Source organism: Rhinatrema bivittatum, chromosome 4 (genome assembly GCF_901001135.1).
Source record: "Rhinatrema bivittatum chromosome 4, aRhiBiv1.1, whole genome shotgun sequence".
Lineage (NCBI taxonomy): Eukaryota > Metazoa > Chordata > Amphibia > Gymnophiona > Rhinatrematidae > Rhinatrema > Rhinatrema bivittatum.
The window spans coordinates 82,131,729-82,148,474 of NC_042618.1; the positions used below are offsets into that span (position 1 = coordinate 82,131,729).

The 16,746-nt window shown below is 48.1% G+C and overlaps 1 protein-coding gene across 1 annotated transcript in view; it reads right to left on the reverse strand.

The window, feature by feature from the left end:
- Positions 1-16,746, reverse strand: part of TTLL5 (tubulin tyrosine ligase like 5) — a 798,469-nt gene that overhangs the window by 247,975 nt on the left and 533,748 nt on the right. The window contains 1 exon segment of the mRNA XM_029598396.1: positions 7,673-7,796. Within this exon segment, the coding sequence (XP_029454256.1) occupies positions 7,673-7,796 (124 nt within the window).

The window sequence follows — 16,746 nt, forward strand, 5'->3', positions numbered from 1 at the left end:
GAGGGACCACGGAAGTCAGCTCGGGAAACTCGACTGGGTGAGTGACCGCCAGGTATCACCACAGGAGTGCGGGGCTTGTCTTCAATAGGTTTTCTTCTAAAAATTTAGTCGTTAGAATTTGGAAACACGCTCAGCAGTTGGAGATGGATCTGACGTCAGCACGTGGTACATATACCCCTGCAGGAAGTGCAGACGCTCAGTAATCTTCCTTGCAAAAGCTGTACGGATATGTGTGACTGACCGATTGATTAACTGAACATGATTAACCTGACCGATTGATAGTAGCTGGAGACCGCCAGTGTTCTCAACCGGAAGGCGTCGACACCCGGCAGGGTGGATGCCCTATGTAAGGAAACATGGCTTACCTCGAAACGGTGAATCCCCATATATATCGGCTGCCGGGTGGGATGCTGAGTCCATCTGCCTACACTAAGGAAAACGAGATTATCAGGTAAGTAATCTCACCATTTCCTAGCGTGTAGCAGATGAACCCATTATAAATGGGATGTACAAAAAATACTCCCGGACTGGGCGGGAGGCTGCCCGAGGTACATTTAGGATTGCCCTTGCAAATGCTGAGTCCTCCCTGGCCTGCACGTCCAGACGGTAGAATCTGGAGAAGGTATGGATGGAGGACCACGTTGCCGCTTTACATATCTCTGCAGGCGACAGCATCCTAGCTTCTGCCCAGGAGACCGCTTGTGCTCTGGTAGAGTGAGCCTTGACTCGTAGAGGTGGTGGTTTTCCCGCTTCTACGTAGGCCGCTTTGATAACTTCTTTGATCCAGCGAGCAATAGTCGCTCGTGAGGCCGCTTCTGCTTGCCGCTTCCCACTGTGAAGGACGAACAGGTGGTCCGTCTTTCGTACTGTTTCCGACATTTCCAGGTATCTGGACAGCCGCCTGCCGATGTCAAGATGACGCAGTATTCGACCTGCTTCCGATTTCTTCAACCCTTCCATGGTTGGCAAGGATATGGTTTGGTTGAGGTGGAAGTGTCAGACTACTTTGGGTAAGAAGGAAGGAACCGTGCGAAGATGGATAGCCCCTGGGGTGATCCTGAGAAACGGATCTTGGCAGGACAGCGCTTGTAGCTTTGAGATGCGGCGTGCTGAGCATACGGCCAGCAAGAACACCATCTTCAAGGTTAACAACCGGAGGGACAGTCCTTGGAGGGGTCTGAAGGTGGGTCCCGCTAGGAAGTCCAAAACTAGGTTGAGGTTCTACAGGGGCACTGGCCATTTCAGTGGCGGGCGAATGTGTTTGACTCCTTTCAGGAAACGTGAAATGTCTGGGTGTGTGGCAATACTGTTGCCGTCACACCTGGGGCTGTATCAGGATAGCACTGCCACCTGAACCTTGATTGAATTGAGGGACATACCCTTCTGAAGCCCATCTTGCAGGAAATCCAAAATGAGGAGGATTTTGGCGGCATGTGGGTTGGTGCTGCGAGTTTCGCACCAGGCTTCAAATACTCTCCAGATCCGTATATAAGTTAGTGATGTGGAGAACTTGCATGCTCGGAGGAGTGTATCTATTACCGCCCCCGAGTATCCCCTTTTCCTCAGTCGAGCCCTCTCAATGGCCAGACCGTAAGAGAGAATTGAGCTGGATTCTCGAGGAGGATGGGACCTTGTCTCAGCAGGTCCCTGTGAGGGGGCAGGGGTAGGGGATCCCCTGCCAGTAGTCTTCTCATGTGTGCATACTAGGGTCTTCTTGGCCAGTCCGGGGCCACCAGAAGAACTAGGCCTCTGTGCCGCTAAATCTTGTGTATAATGGTGCCCAGCAGGGGCCATGGGGGGGAAGGCATATAGCAGGATCCCCTGAGGCCATGGTTGCACCAGGAGTCGATCCCGTGGGATAGAGGATCTTGTCTGCGACTGAAGTATCTGGGTACTTGAGCGATGGACCTGTCCGCTAGAAGGTCCATGCCCGGAGTCTCCCACTGATCCACAATCATCTGGAAGGCCGTGGGTGACAGTTGCCATTCCCCCGGGTTTAGGCTTTCTCTGCTGAGGAAGTCTGCCGTGGTGTTGTCCTTCCTGGCGATGTGGACGGCGGAGATGTCCTGGAGATTTGCTTCCGCCCAAACCATCAGGAGGGCTATTTCTAGGGATACCTGTCGGCTTCTGGTTCCGCCTGTCTGTAGATGTATGCCACCGTGGTGGCATTGTCCGACATCACTCTGACTGCCTTGTTTCGAAGCCTGTGCGCATATCTCAGGCAGGCTAACCTGACTGCCCGTGCCTCTAGTCGGTTGATGTTCCACCCCGACTCTTCTTTGCTCCACCGCCCTTGGGCGGTTAGCTCTTCGCAGTGTGCTCCCCAGCCGCCCAGGCTGGCATCTGTAGTGAGCAGGGTCCAGGTTGGGGAGGACATTTTTGACCCCCGGCTCGTGTGGCCGGGCTGCAGCCACCACCGTAACTGGTTCCGTACTCTGGCCGGTAGAGGTAGACGCAGGGTGTAGTTCTGTAATCGTGGGCTCCACCGAGATAGGAGGGCGCGTTGTAATGGTCTCATATGAGCCCGTGCCTATGGTACTACTTCCAGAGTGGACGCCATTAGGCCGAGGACCTGTAGATAATCCCAAGCTGTGGGCCGGGAGGTGCTCAGCAGAGCCTGCAAACGATTCCGGAGTTTTGATCTCCTCTTGGAGGTCAGGCTGACTGTCTCCCTGGGTGTCGAATCGGACTCCTAGGTATTCCAGCAACTGCGAAGGCTGTAGGGAACTCTTGTTCATGTTGACTACCCATCCTAGGCTTTCCAGAAGAGATATAACTCTGCTGGTTGCCCGGTGGCTCTCCTCCGGTGACTTTGCCCTGATCAGCCAATCGTCTAGGTAGGGATGGACAAGAATTCCTTCCTTCCTGAGGGACGACGCCACCACTACTATTACCTTGGTAAAGGTTCGCGGCACGGTGGCTAAACCGAAGGGTAATGCCTGGAACTGAAAGTGTTGTTTCAGGACTTTGAAGCGTAAGTAGTGCTGGTGATCCCAATGGATTGGGATATGCAGGTAGGCCTCTGACAGATCCAGGGATGTGAGATACTCCCCTGGCTGTATTGCACTTCGGAATGACCGCAGAGTTTCCATGTGAAATCTTGGGACCCTTATGTGCCGGTTGACTGATTTGAGGTCCAGGACAGGTCTGAAGGTGCCCCCCCTTCTTGGGTACGATGAAATAAATGGAATAATGCCCAGAATTTATCTCCCATGCAGGCACTGGGATTATGGCTTTTAGGGACAGGAGCCTCCGCAAGGGAGCTTCCAGTGCTGCCCTCTTGAGGGGTGGACAAGGAGATTCCACAAACTTGTCCGGAGGGGGATGAAGGAAGTCCAGGTAATACCCCTCTCGGATGATGGCGAGGACCCACTGGTCCGAAGTACTCTCGACCCATCTGCGGTAGAATAGGGTTAGCCTGCCCCCTATGGCTTCGTCCCCCAGATGGGTCGGCTGATTCTCATTGTGGGGTGCGGCCGGGACCCGAACCCGAGCCGGTTCCCCTCTTGTTGTGCCTGGTCCGAAAGGACTGGTTCCTGGTCTGAGAACGAGGTGCTTGGTAGCGAGTCCTGTAGGGGTTGAAGCGTTGAGAGCCTCTACCTCTGGATGGCCTAGGAAGAGGGTGCTGGTTCCTCCTTAACCGGTCTTCTGGTAGACGGGGTAATGGAGAGGCGCCCCATTTGTTAGCCAGGTTCTCGAGGTCGCTGCCGAACAGGAGGGATCCCTTAAAGGGCATTCTTGTAAGGCGTGCCTTGGAGAAGGAGTCGGCCGACCAATTTCGTAGCCAGAGCTGTCTCCTGGCTGCCACTGAGGATGATACTCCCTTGGCTGCCGTACGAACTAAGTCGGAGGCAGCGTCAGTGAGGAACAAGAGAGCTGATTCCATTTCTTCTCCCGGGATGTTGTTCCTGGCTTGTGATAAACAGGAACGCATCACCATGGTGCAGCAGGTCGCGATTCGTAGGGACAGGGCTGCCATCTCAAAGATTTGTCTCAGAATGGCGTCCAGGTGCCGGTCATGCGCATCCTTGAGGGTCGCCCCTCCCTCCACTGGAATGGTGGTGCGCTTCACAATTGCGCAGACTATGGCGTCTACCTTGGGGCACGCCAGCAGCTCCTTGGTTGCCGGGTCCAGGGGGTACATGCTAGACAAGGCCCGACCCCCTTTGAATGAGGTCTCCGGCGCATTCCACTCCAGATCGATTAGCTGCTGTGCTGCTTGGAGGAGGGGAAAATGGTGAGCCGTTTGACGAAGGCCCTCTAGCAGGGGGTTCATCTTAGGTTCCCCTGGGGTGCCTTGGCCCGGGATAGCCAGCTCCGACAGGCATTGAGAGACCAGGTCTGGGAGATCCTCCTTAAGGAAGAAGCGTCTCATGGTTCGATACGGCTCTATCCCCGAGGGAGGTTCACCCTGCTCGGGAAGCTCGCCTTCTTCCTCAGAGCAATCTGAATCCCCATAAGTGGGGCTTCCGGGTGGCGAGTGACTGTGCTTAGGCCTAGAGGGTCCAGGGGCAGGGTCATCCGGTACGTATCGGTCCATTCGGGGAACAGACTGCATTTGGACAAAGGCATGAATCCCCTTGAATAATTCCACCCAGGAGAGTGAAGCAGAGTCTAGCCTCAGAGGCACCAGGTCTCTAGGGTTCCCCGGGCTGCTCACCTCGGCCTGCTAGGTCCGGGGTGTTCCCTGAGGAACTGGCAATTAATCTGGGCTGGGATCGGCCCTGACCTGGAACTCTCAGGGCCTCCTCACATTGGGCACATAGGGAGTCTGCTTCCTCGCTCTGTGTGGCTCTGAGGTGGCATGCTGAGCAGAGGCCTAGAGCTCTTATGCCTGATTCTGGAGGTGCCGGCTCCGTGGACGCCTGGGCTCTCAAACGCTCCATTGCGTCTTATTATCTCTATGCTCTCAACCATGCCTGAAACATAACACTTCACAATCAAAGATAATTTTCAGTTTCTCATTCTTCAATTATGTTATAAGTTATTTTACCCATGTATTCTGTACCAAGTTTTTAAGTCCCTGTTCTATGTAACTTGCATTCTTCATGCATGTCTCTTTCAGTTACAATGTAAACCGAGCTGATATGCAAATTCTGCATGAAGCCCCGGTATATAAAAATGTTAAATAAATAAATAAATATGCGCCGGTGCGCTCCCAGCCGAAAGTATGCGCCTTGTAAAATGCACGAAAGCTGTGCGCCTATCAATGTGCGCCTATCAGCGTGCGCCTAGCAACGCTATCGACGTGCGCCTAACAACGTACGCCTATCCACGTGCGCTTATTAATGCTATCAACGTGCACCTAACAACGTGAGCCTATCCACGTGCACTTATTAATGTGCGCCTAACAACGTGCCCCTAACAATTCAATGTGCGCCCTAACAGGGCAGAGGGCGACGGCGAGCAGGCAGGCAAAATGGTGGGCTGCCACGTAGGCAGACCCCGCTAATCCTCGCTCTCCAGAGACCAAAGTAAAGATGTACGCCTTACCTGATCTTCGGCGCTTCCCGGCTGCGACCCGGGCGGTCTCCGGCTGCGGGGGGAGAGGGTGATTACCGTCACTGCCGCGCTTGAAGAAGTGCACCCGCTGCCTCTAAGCCGCGCCCGAACTCGTCTCGCTCGGGGGCCAAGTCCTCACCGCGAACGAATCGGGACTGAGGCTGCCTCTACGCCGCGCCCGAGCCCTTCTCACTCGGGGGCTAGGTCCCTGCCGCGATTCGGCCACTGGACCGAGGCTCTTACCTCCGAGGGACCACGGAAATCACCTCGGGAAACTCAACTGGGGGAAGGACCCGAGGGTATCACCGCAGGAGTGCGGGGCTCGTCTTCAGGTAGGATTCTTCTATGAATTTAGTCGTTAGTATTTGGAGAACGCTCAGCGAGCGTTAGGTAGCTCCAAACTGCTTTGGAGATGGAAATTACTGAGCGTCTGTACTTCCTGCAGGGGTATATGTACCACGTGCTGACGTCAGATCCGTCTCCAACTGCTAGCACGAGCACACTATACCCATTTGTAATGAGTCCATCTGCTACACGCTAGGAAAATCTTTTTTATATTTTTATCTTTGCAATTTTTGCTTTTAATTGTTTGTTTTTTCATAAAAATGTGGAAAAGGTACTTCCCTTTAATAGCGCTATCGCGCTTCAAGAGTCCAAGGTCCGGAGTTTAAGAATGCAGGTCCGGAGTTTAAGAATGCAAGACCTTGGACTCTTGAAGCGCGATAACGCTATTAAAGGGAAGTACCATTTTCTGAAAAAACAAGAAACAATTAAAAGCAAAAATTGCAAAGATAAAAATATAAAAAGATATATAGGTTTTGGACCGATGATTAAAAAGACCCGTAGCGGTAAAAATTACAAGTTACATACTTGCAAACCGTGGGTAGTATGATGGTCCAATATCTAAGATAAAACGATTCATAAATGTATTTTTACAAAAGTCACAAAAACTTTATTGATACGTGATTGTTTTAGGTATACTGATGTTTTCGTTGTATATTGGACTAATTGATACAGATATGTTGTGGTAATTGAAATCTTCCATTATTATTGCACTGCCAAATTGGTAGCTTCCCTGATTTCTCTTAGCATTTCATCATCTGTCTGACTATTTTGTCCAGGTGGACGGTAGTATACTCCTATCACTATACTCTTACCCAACACACATGGGATTTCTATCCATAAATTTATTTATTTAACAGTTTTTCTATACCGACATTAAAATACACATCATATCGGTTTACATTATAACAGCAGGTGGAAAGTACATTGAACGGGGAGGGGGAGTGGACAACCAGCGAAACAAGAATTAGAAAGGGCTCTAACTGAGAGCCCGAGGCATAGCTAAAAAACAAGAAGGGGGAGGGGGGTGTAATAAAGGGAGCTATTTACAAAGACTGGGGTGGAGGGAATGAGAGACAATTATTTACATAGCTGCAGGGTGAGAGATGTTTGTAGCAGAGTTAGTCCGGAAATATAAATATATAGATTCTACTGAGCATTTAGTCTCTTGTATGACCTTTATCCTGTTGGACTCTATACCCTCCTGGACAAAGTGCCACACCCCCACCAAGTTGATCCTCCCTATCATTGCGATATAATTTGTACCCTGATAAAGCACTGTCCCATTGGTTATCCTCCTTCTACCAAGTCTCTGTAATCTAAGGAAATACTTCTTTACAGAGAGGGTAGTAAATACATGGAACAGCTTCCTGTGGAGTAGACAAGGACAATATCTGAAATCAAGAAAGCATGGGATACACACAGGGGATCTCTGAGGGAGTGGTAGGCATTGTAAGGTTGAATAGATGGGTAGACTAGATAGGCTGTATAGTTTTTTTCTGCCATCACGTTTCTATGTAATAGCAGTCAGAGTGCACAGATATGGAGACCTTAAAAACACCCATGCTACTTGATTTACTTTTCATGGTTAAGAAGTGTTTATATCCTCCTGCTTGGGAAGGTCTCATTTCCTTCTGTTTTTCACGCAGTACACCTTGCCCAAAATTTATTTTGGTATGTTTCCTTATTTGATCTAGCAGTTAGAACTCTAACTTGTCTCATGATTGACACCTTCCCCTCTGTTACCTATATGGCATTGGGGAATCTCTTGTGCACCTTGCATCCCCCTCCAGAACAACCCTTTTATACGTTCCAAGAAAGTCCTCACCATCTGTTCATCTTCTGTGGCAGCCCATGCAGCATTGCTTTCCTTATGAACATTGCATTCTGCCTTCAAGCGCATCTGAACACGTTGGAGGTAAGCAGAAAAAGCCAGGCGGGCCTGAATTTTGCTGAAAACCCAAGAAGCACCAGTTACATATACACAGTTTTCAAAGACAATTTCAGATAGCCCTGGAACCAAAAACAACCCAAGAAAGATAGCTTCATAATCTATCTAATGTCAGATAAGCTCATACCAAACCCCCGAATCTGACTAATGTCAGAATAACTAGTACCAAGACTCTTAATTCACCTGTCAGTAGAGGTGGTAATGAGCTCTCTAAGCCACATGTCAGGACATCAGTACTAAGCCTTATAACCTCATGTCAAGATAGATTGTAACAAGCCTTATAAAAAGGGTCCCCAAATTATTGCCCAAGGGCCAGTCATGGCCACTGACTAAATTCCATGTTGCCCCCAGCAGCAACAGCAGAAGCTTTATCCAGCCCATAGCAGGGAAAGCAGAAGGAGTTTGATCTGGTCAGCAGTGGTGGTGGTGGGAGCACATTTTGGGGCTACTGCCAGCTTGGATACCAAGTCCAAAATGCATGAGGCAGCATGTTAGAGCAATGGGAGTGGGGTATGCCAGTACAAAGTCACCACTAATTGGCAGTGTTATGCATTGCTGGCATTATTGCTGCTTGTGCAGGTGGAGTCATTTGAGCCTAAGATAGGGAGAGAGGCTGTAGTACAGCCATAAGGAATTTTTGGCTACTGTGGAGAATGGTGCAGGTGATGGGAAAAAAGGCACTGGCAGTACTGAGACATTGGTTCTGCGAAGCTGCCAGGCATAGCCAGGTAAGGATGGTGGTTCCTGGAGCTCTCAATTGCATTGCCATCTCTTAGGAGCTATGGGGAAGGGGCATGGATATTGTTTTCTAAGGATGCAGGCTTTGGAGGAACAGAGTGCAGAAATCCTTATTATTATTACCCAAATGCCAAGTCCGAGTGCACTTCCTGGATATGGACATCCAGAGGGGGTTGTTTGGCTCATACCAAGAATCCAGCAAGTTACAGAGAGCGAAGCAAGAGGTGGGGGAAAGGGAAAGAAAGCAGAAAGAAGTACAGGGAGTAAGAGTGCATAAGAGAGGTGTGTGAGTGAGAGAGAGTGCACCACACAGACACACAAATACCCATCTGCCATCCATTCACTCTCCATGCCTCAGATACTGTAGAAGGGGAGGGAGGCTGGGGGCAAGGTTGCCAGGAGTGTGGCAGGACTGCCATCTTTGGAGAAATCTAGAAATATTATTGACACTGTCTGCTACACCCCTGGGAACCTGGCACTCTGCCTCCCTTCCCCATCATTTCAGATCATTGAAAGAGCCAGACATGGTTCCCACCCGCACACAACTGTTCAGAGCAAACAACTCCAAGGGGCGCTCTCTCCTTCTCCTCCCTCTTGCACCCATCCAGGTCAGTAAACTCTGAGAAGGATTTCCCTCTCCCACCCCCACCCCCCCAGTCCTCTTGATTTGAAATGTCCTATGTGGCCCTTCACTTGAAAATTTGGGGATGTCTACCCTAATATCAGTGCAGCTGTTACCAAGCCATATAATGCCTAATATCAAGACAGATTGTAATGAGTCTTGTACCTCTTAATGTCAGGATAGTTTGCACTGAGACTTAAAAGCCGCCAGGATAGCTGATACTAGGCTTTAAAACCCCATAATTTCAAGACAGCTGGTACCGAGCCTTATAACTCCTAATGTCAGGATGGACTGCAATGAGACTTGGAACCCACTGTCAGCATAGCTGGTTCAGGGCTTTAACACTCCATAATTTAAAGACAGCTGGCACTGGGCATTATCAGGACAGATTATAATGATCCTTATAAACTGTTACTGTCAGGACAGCTAGTACTGAGGCTTTATAACTCAGTTGTTACCATGACAGCTGGTATCAAGCCATATAACCCTCCTGTCAGGATAACCCATCCAACATCAGGAGATCTGGTACTAAGCTACATAACCTGCCAATCTTCAGCAAATCTGCTACTGAGCCTTTAACCTCAGCTGGTGTGGCTTTGATTTTGATTTGATTTATTGATTTTTATATACTGTCGTTCGGTGTAACCATCACAACAGTTTTATAACTCACTCAATGCCAGGATAGGGGTACTCAATCATATAACCATTTATTGCAGGAGAAGGCGACTCTGGTCCTCAAGTGCCACAAACAGGCCTGGTTTTCAAGATATCCATATAGAATATGCATGAGAGATTTGCACACAATGGACACTGTCCATACAAATCAATCTAATGTATATTCATTGTGGATATGCTAAAAACTGGAGCTGTTTGCAGCACTTCACGAACAAAGTTGCCTTCCCTTGCTCTAACTTTACAACAGCTGGTACCAAGCCTTATAACCCTCCAATGTCAGGACAGCAGGTACTGAGCTTTATAACCCTCCAATGTCAGGACAGCAGGAACCGAGCTTTATAACCCTCCAATGTCAGGACAGCAGGTACCGAGCTTTATAACCCTCCAATGTCAGGACAGCAGGTACTGAGCTTTATAACCCTCCAATGTCAGGACAGCAGGAACCGAGCTTTATAACCCTCCAATGTCAGGACAGCAGGTACCGAGCTTTATAACCCTCCAATGTCAGGACAGCAGGAACCGAGCTTTATAACCCTCCAATGTCAGGACAGCAGGTACCGAGCTTTATAACCCTCCAATGTCAGGACAGCAGGTACCGAGCTTTATAACCCTCCAATGTCAGGACAGCAGGTACCGAGCTTTATAACCCTCCAATGTCAGGACAGCAGGTACTGAGCTTTATAACCCTCCAATGTCAGGACAGCAGGTACCGAGCTTTATAACCCTCCAATGTCAGGACAGCAGGAACCGAGCTTTATAACCCTCCAATGTCAGGACAGCAGGTATCGAGCTTTATAACCCTCCAATGTCAGGACAGCAGGTACCGAGCTTTATAACCCTCCAATGTCAGGACAGCAGGTACCGAGCTTTATAACCCTCCAATGTCAGGACAGCAGGTACCGAGCTTTATAACCCTCCAATGTCAGGACAGCAGGTACCGAGCTTTATAACCCTCCAATGTCAGGACAGCAGGTACCGAGCTTTATAACCCTCCAATGTCAGGACAGCAGGTACCGAGCTTTATAACCCTCCAATGTCAGGACAGCAGGTACCGAGCTTTATAACCCTCCAATGTCAGGACAGCAGGTACCGAGCTTTATAACCCTCCAATGTCAGGACAGCAGGTACCGAGCTTTATAACCCTCCAATGTCAGGACAGCAGGTACCGAGCTTTATAACCCTCCAATGTCAGGACAGCAGGTACCGAGCTTTATAACCCTCCAATGTCAGGACAGCAGGTACCGAGCTTTATAACCCTCCAATGTCAGGACAGCAGGTACCGAGCTTTATAACCCTCCAATGTCAGGACAGCAGGTACCGAGCTTTATAACCCTCCAATGTCAGGACAGCAGGTACCGAGCTTTATAACCTCCAATGTCAGGACAGCAGGTACCGAGCTTTATAACCCTCCAATGTCAGGACAGCAGGTACCGAGCTTTATAACCCTCCAATGTCAGGACAGCAGGTACCGAGCTTTATAACCCTCCAATGTCAGGACAGCAGGTACCGAGCTTTATAACCCTCCAATGTCAGGACAGCAGGTACCGAGCTTTATAACCCTCCAATGTCAGGACAGCAGGTACAGAGCTTTATAACAGGAACATTTGTTCTTACCTGCTAATTTTCATTTCTGGAATACCACAAATCAGTCCAGATTCCTGAGTTTTGCCTCCCTTCCAGTAGATGGAGTCAGGGAAATGTTTACTGACACTGACATATAATCTGGTGTGCCACCTGCAGTCCCTCAGTTTGACCTGTATCCAAGCCAAGATACATACCATAAAAACCCTAATGTAATTAAACAAACTCCCAGAAAGAGCAGGAGGAAAGCGCAACCCCGCAATGGAAAAATCCTCTTTTCCCAACCACAAAACAGGAGAACAATCCTGAAATCCAGAGCAACTTTACAGCATATATTCAAAAGAAAATAAGAAGATAAGAAATTGCCATGCTGGGTCAGACCAAGGGTCCATCAAGCCCAGCATCCTGTTTCCAACAGAGGCCAAACCAGACTCTCCTCCACAACCAGGGTGGGACTCTGGACTGATCCATGGTATTCCAGGAACAAAAATTAGCAGATAAGTTCCAATTTTCCTTTCCTGTTCATACCCGGATCAGTCTAGACTCCTGGGATGTATCCAAGCTTCCCTAATTAGGGTTGGACTGCGAGAGTCCTACTCAAAGAACACTCGCACCAAAGCCCATGGCCTCTGGAGCATGGAAGTCCAAATGATAATGTCTGGTGAACGTGTGCAATGACTTCCAAGTGGGCCCCTGACAAATCTGCAGCGAGAACTGCTGGTACTCAGCCTGTGACAGAGTAAAGTGAGCCCTCAATCCCACTGGGACAGGAAGCCCTTTACAGTTGTAAGTCAAGCCTATAGCTTCCTTCAACCACCGCACAATCATGGATTTTGAAGCTTTCTGCCCCTTATTAGCCCCACTCCATAGTACAGAGTTGGTCAGACACCTGGAAGCTACTGGTGATCTTGAGGTAACATAAAACAGCTTGTTTTACATCCAAAAACTACAGATCCCTCACGTGTGGCACTGACGCGTCCAAATTTGGGAAAAGCCGGAAGCTCCACCGATACAACCTTTGGGAGAAAAGAGAGCACCATACGCAATGAGATCCCGGATTCCGAGATCTTCAAGAAGAGATCTCTACATGACAATGCCTGAAGCTCAGAAATTCTTCGGGCCGAACAAGTCTCTACTAGAAAAACTACTTTCAGATTGACAGCCTTTATAGTTGCCCTCCTTAAAAGCTCAAAAGGTGCCACACACATCCCTCTTAGGACCAAGTTAAGATTCCAGGAAGGACATATTTTCCACACTGGAGGGCGCAAATGTTTTGCCCCACAACGAAATCACACCACATCTGGATAAGCTGCCAAGGACATTCCATGCACCTTGCCACAAAGACAGCCCAAGGTCGCCATCTGCACCTAGAGAGAGTTAAAGGGCAAGCCTTTTATCAATTCTTTCTGCAAAAAGGTTAAGATATGTGCTACCAACACCTGAATAGGTCATACCTTCCTGATCCGCACACCAGGCTTTGAAGACTCTCCAGATCCTCACATAAGACAAGGAAGTGGATGGCCTTCCAGCCTGCAGCAAGATGGAAATGACATCCTCTGAATATCCTTTCCCCTTCAAACGCTTGCTCTCAAAAGCCAAGCTGCAAGACAAAAGCAATCTGCCTGACCTGATAATATTGGACCCTGATGAAGAAGCCTCGGTAGATGCAAGAGCTGCAACAGTCCATCTACTGCCAGATTGATCAGGTCCGCAAACTGTGGCCACTCCAGCGCAATCAGGATCACCTCTCCCGGATGATTTTCTATTTGTTGTAGCACCTTGTCCACCAGCAACCACAGGGGGAACTCATAAAGAAGAATCCCTCAGGGCCAAGTTAGAATCAGAGCATCAACTCCTTCTGCCCCATGTTCTCTTCTGCGGGTGCCTTGGCATTCCCAAGCCCAGGAGGGGAAATGCTCCTCCTGCAATGTAGAAGAGCCATTGCCTCCTCCAACAGCTCCCACTCCCTGGGGTCCAGACTCTGGTGACTGAGAACATCTGCTTGAACATTGTCCACTCTGGCTATGTAGGATGCTGCTAGCAATGCCAGATGCCATTCCACCCTGGGAAACTCCTGGGCTTCCTGAGCCACCGTCTGACTTATTTATTTATTATTTAAAACATTTATATACCATTTCACCAATTACAAGAAATGACCGAAGCGGTTTACAATACATTTCCAAATTAAATTAAAATTAACTAAACTAATTCCTCAATTACTTTAAATAAAATTAAAAGAAAAATTAAAAATTGTAATGGAATAAAAATTACATTAAACTCATGATCAATTTTCAAAAAAATTAAATAAAATAACTTTAACCATTAATTTATAAACAAGATAAAGAACAATAGTTATCCAAACCTATTAAAGCATAAAAATGAGCATAAATAATGTTTAGAAAACAAAGAGGTCTAACCTTCGATGGGGTCTAAATTTCCAAAGGCTTCTTTAAAAAAGTGTGTTTTTAAAGCTTTTTGGAATTCTTTTTTATTCTGAATTGGTCTCAGAGGGTCAGGTAAGGCATTCCACATTAAAGGCCCTGCAACAGAGAATGCCCTTTGCCTGGTGACGTTTAAGGCGTTTTTTTTTATTGCTGGAACTTCCAGCAAATTTTTTCCTGCTGACCTGAGATCCCTAGGTGGTTTATACATTCGTAGTTCCGAACAGAGCCAAATGGAATCAATACTATTTAGTAGTGAGTGAATCAATGTTAAAATTTTATTCTATATTTAACCGGGAGCCAGTGTAATTTCTGTAGTATGGGAGAGATATGTTGTCTCATAGGGGTTGCTGTTAGAAGTCTAGCCGCTGAATTTTGAATGAGCTGGAGGGGTCTGGTGGCTGAATCTGGCAGTCCCAGATATAATCCATTACAATAATCCAGCTCAGAAAGAACCAGGGCTTGTAGAATCGATCTGAAATCTTTGATGAATAGAAGAGGCCGTAATCTTTTTAATACATGTAATTTAAAAAAGGAGTTCTTCACAACCTTTGAAATGTGTTGGGAAAGAGACAAACTTGTATCTATCCACACTCCCAAGCTCCGAGCAATTTTAGTGATTTGGACAGTTTCTTTACCCAACGTAATATTTTCAGGAGGGGTATTTATAGGATTAGATATGAAACTCAGGAATAAGATTTCTGTTTTCTTTTTGTTTAGTTTTAGCTGATTGTGTGCCATCCATTTTTCTATGACAGAAATATATAACTGTACCAAGCTTAGTGTTTCTTGCCAAGAAGACTTATAAGGAATAAAAAGTTGGATGTCATCAGCATAGATTTTATACTGTACATTTAAAGATGAGAGAATGCGGCATAACGGAAGCAAATAGACATTGAATAATATGGGTGATAAAGAGGAGCCCTGAGGTACTCCAGTTGACTGATGATAGTGATGAGAAAAATGAGAGCCAATATTAATTTGACATGAACGATTTGAGAGGAAGCTGTTAAACCAGTTCAATACAGTGGCATGAATTCCAATAAGTTGTAATGTGGATAGCAGTATTTTATGATCCAAGGTATCGAAAGCTGCTGAAACATCTAAAAAAATTACCAGAAAGTCAGTATAAGAATCGAAACCTCTTAAAAAGGTGTCAAAAGATGAAAGAAGAAGGGTTTCTGTGGAATGGCCCTTGCGAAACCCATGTTGGTTTGGGTTCAGTATACTATATTCATTCAGATAATCTTTTAATTGGAATAAAACTACTGATTCCAATGTTTTTGCTAGGGATGATAGGGATGCTATAGGTCGTAAGTTAGAGAACTCTAGAAAAGATTGAGAGTTGTTCTTTAGTATGGGCAGTATTGAAGTTTGTTTCAAAGTATCGGGAAATATACCTGACTGCAGTGACTGATTAATAATTTGGCATACGAAATCAGGATAATTTTTAATGATGTCCTTAAACAACATACCTGAACATGGGTTAAATGGAGAGTTAGAGATTTTTTGTTTATTAACAATTTTTTGTATAGTATTGGGGGAGATTTCTTGAAACTCAGACCATTCTGCATTGACAGTTATCTGTTCATACAGGTCGATACTGTAACGTGCGATTGAAGATTTCCCGTCTGTAACGTGCTGGGAGCGCACAATTCGGACGCATAAGGTGATCCAGCGATACAGTCTCCAGTTTCACGCGTCCTTAGTGCTTCTTAAAACAGACGCATAACCTTTCCCGCACGCAGCATGTAAATGATATGTAAATGAACGAATTAGCTGTATAACGAAGGAATTAGCTATTCCCCTCCGATACTGTGACGCGCGCTCCGACTATCGCTTTTTTTCCCTGCCGATTTGCCGCGCGTTTAACCTGTTAGTTTACCGCCTACCCCTACGTTAGAGGCAGGAGTAAGGGTAAGCGGCAAACTTTCCCCCAGCCCCGGCTCACCTGCCCTGGTCGCGTCCATGGGTGCCGGTCTCCGGGGTAGCCCCAGTCCTCTCCCTCCTCCCGAAGCAAAAAAAAAGCGAAAAAAAATATCCAATGCGGCCCCACTTCGGCATCCCCCTTCGGCGGAGACGGCAGTGTAAAGCGAGACGGAACTTCGGCGGAGACGGCACTGTAAAGCGAGACAGACCGCGGCGCAAGGAGAGGAGGATAGAGAAGACGCAACTTACTCCAGCCAGCCAGCCCTCCTCTGGACAGTGGCTCCTCTGCCTCCCAGCTGCCGGCGAAGATAGACGCCCGAATGGGTAGGCCCCTCGTGCAATTTGACCTCAAGGTGTGACGTCACGACGTTTGGCGTCACGCCTTGAGGTCAAATTGCACGAGGGGCCTACCCATTCGGGTGTCTATCTTCGCCGGCATCGTCTCTCTCCTCCTCTCCTTGCTCCGCGGTCTGTCTCGCTTTACAGTGCCGTCTCCGCCGAAGGTCCGTCTCGCTTACACTGCCGTCTCCGCCGTAGGGAGCTGCCGAAGTGGGGGCTGGCTGGAGTAAGTTGCGTCTTCTCTCCTTGCGCCGCAGCCCCCCCCCCCCCCCAGCTGGAGGCAGGAGAGGTCATCCGATGTCCGGAGGGGGCTGCAAAAGTAAGTCGCTTCGCACTTTTCGCGCCCTGCTTCGGGAGGAGGGGAGGGGGAACTGGCACGGGGGAAGCCACGATGTTCGGAGAGGGGCTGCAAAAGTAAGTCGCCGAGCGTAGGATTGCCGTCCTCTCCTCTCTCTCTCTCGCAACTTTTTTTTTCAATTTTTGTTTTGCTTCGGGAGGAGGGGAGAGGGGACGGCAATCCCGACTTCCTGGTATCTGTCATTTCAAATGACATTTGAAATGACAGATACCAGCGTGGCGTGAAGCGTTAGGCCTGAGCACCCAGGTTACTGTATAGGCGCTCTATA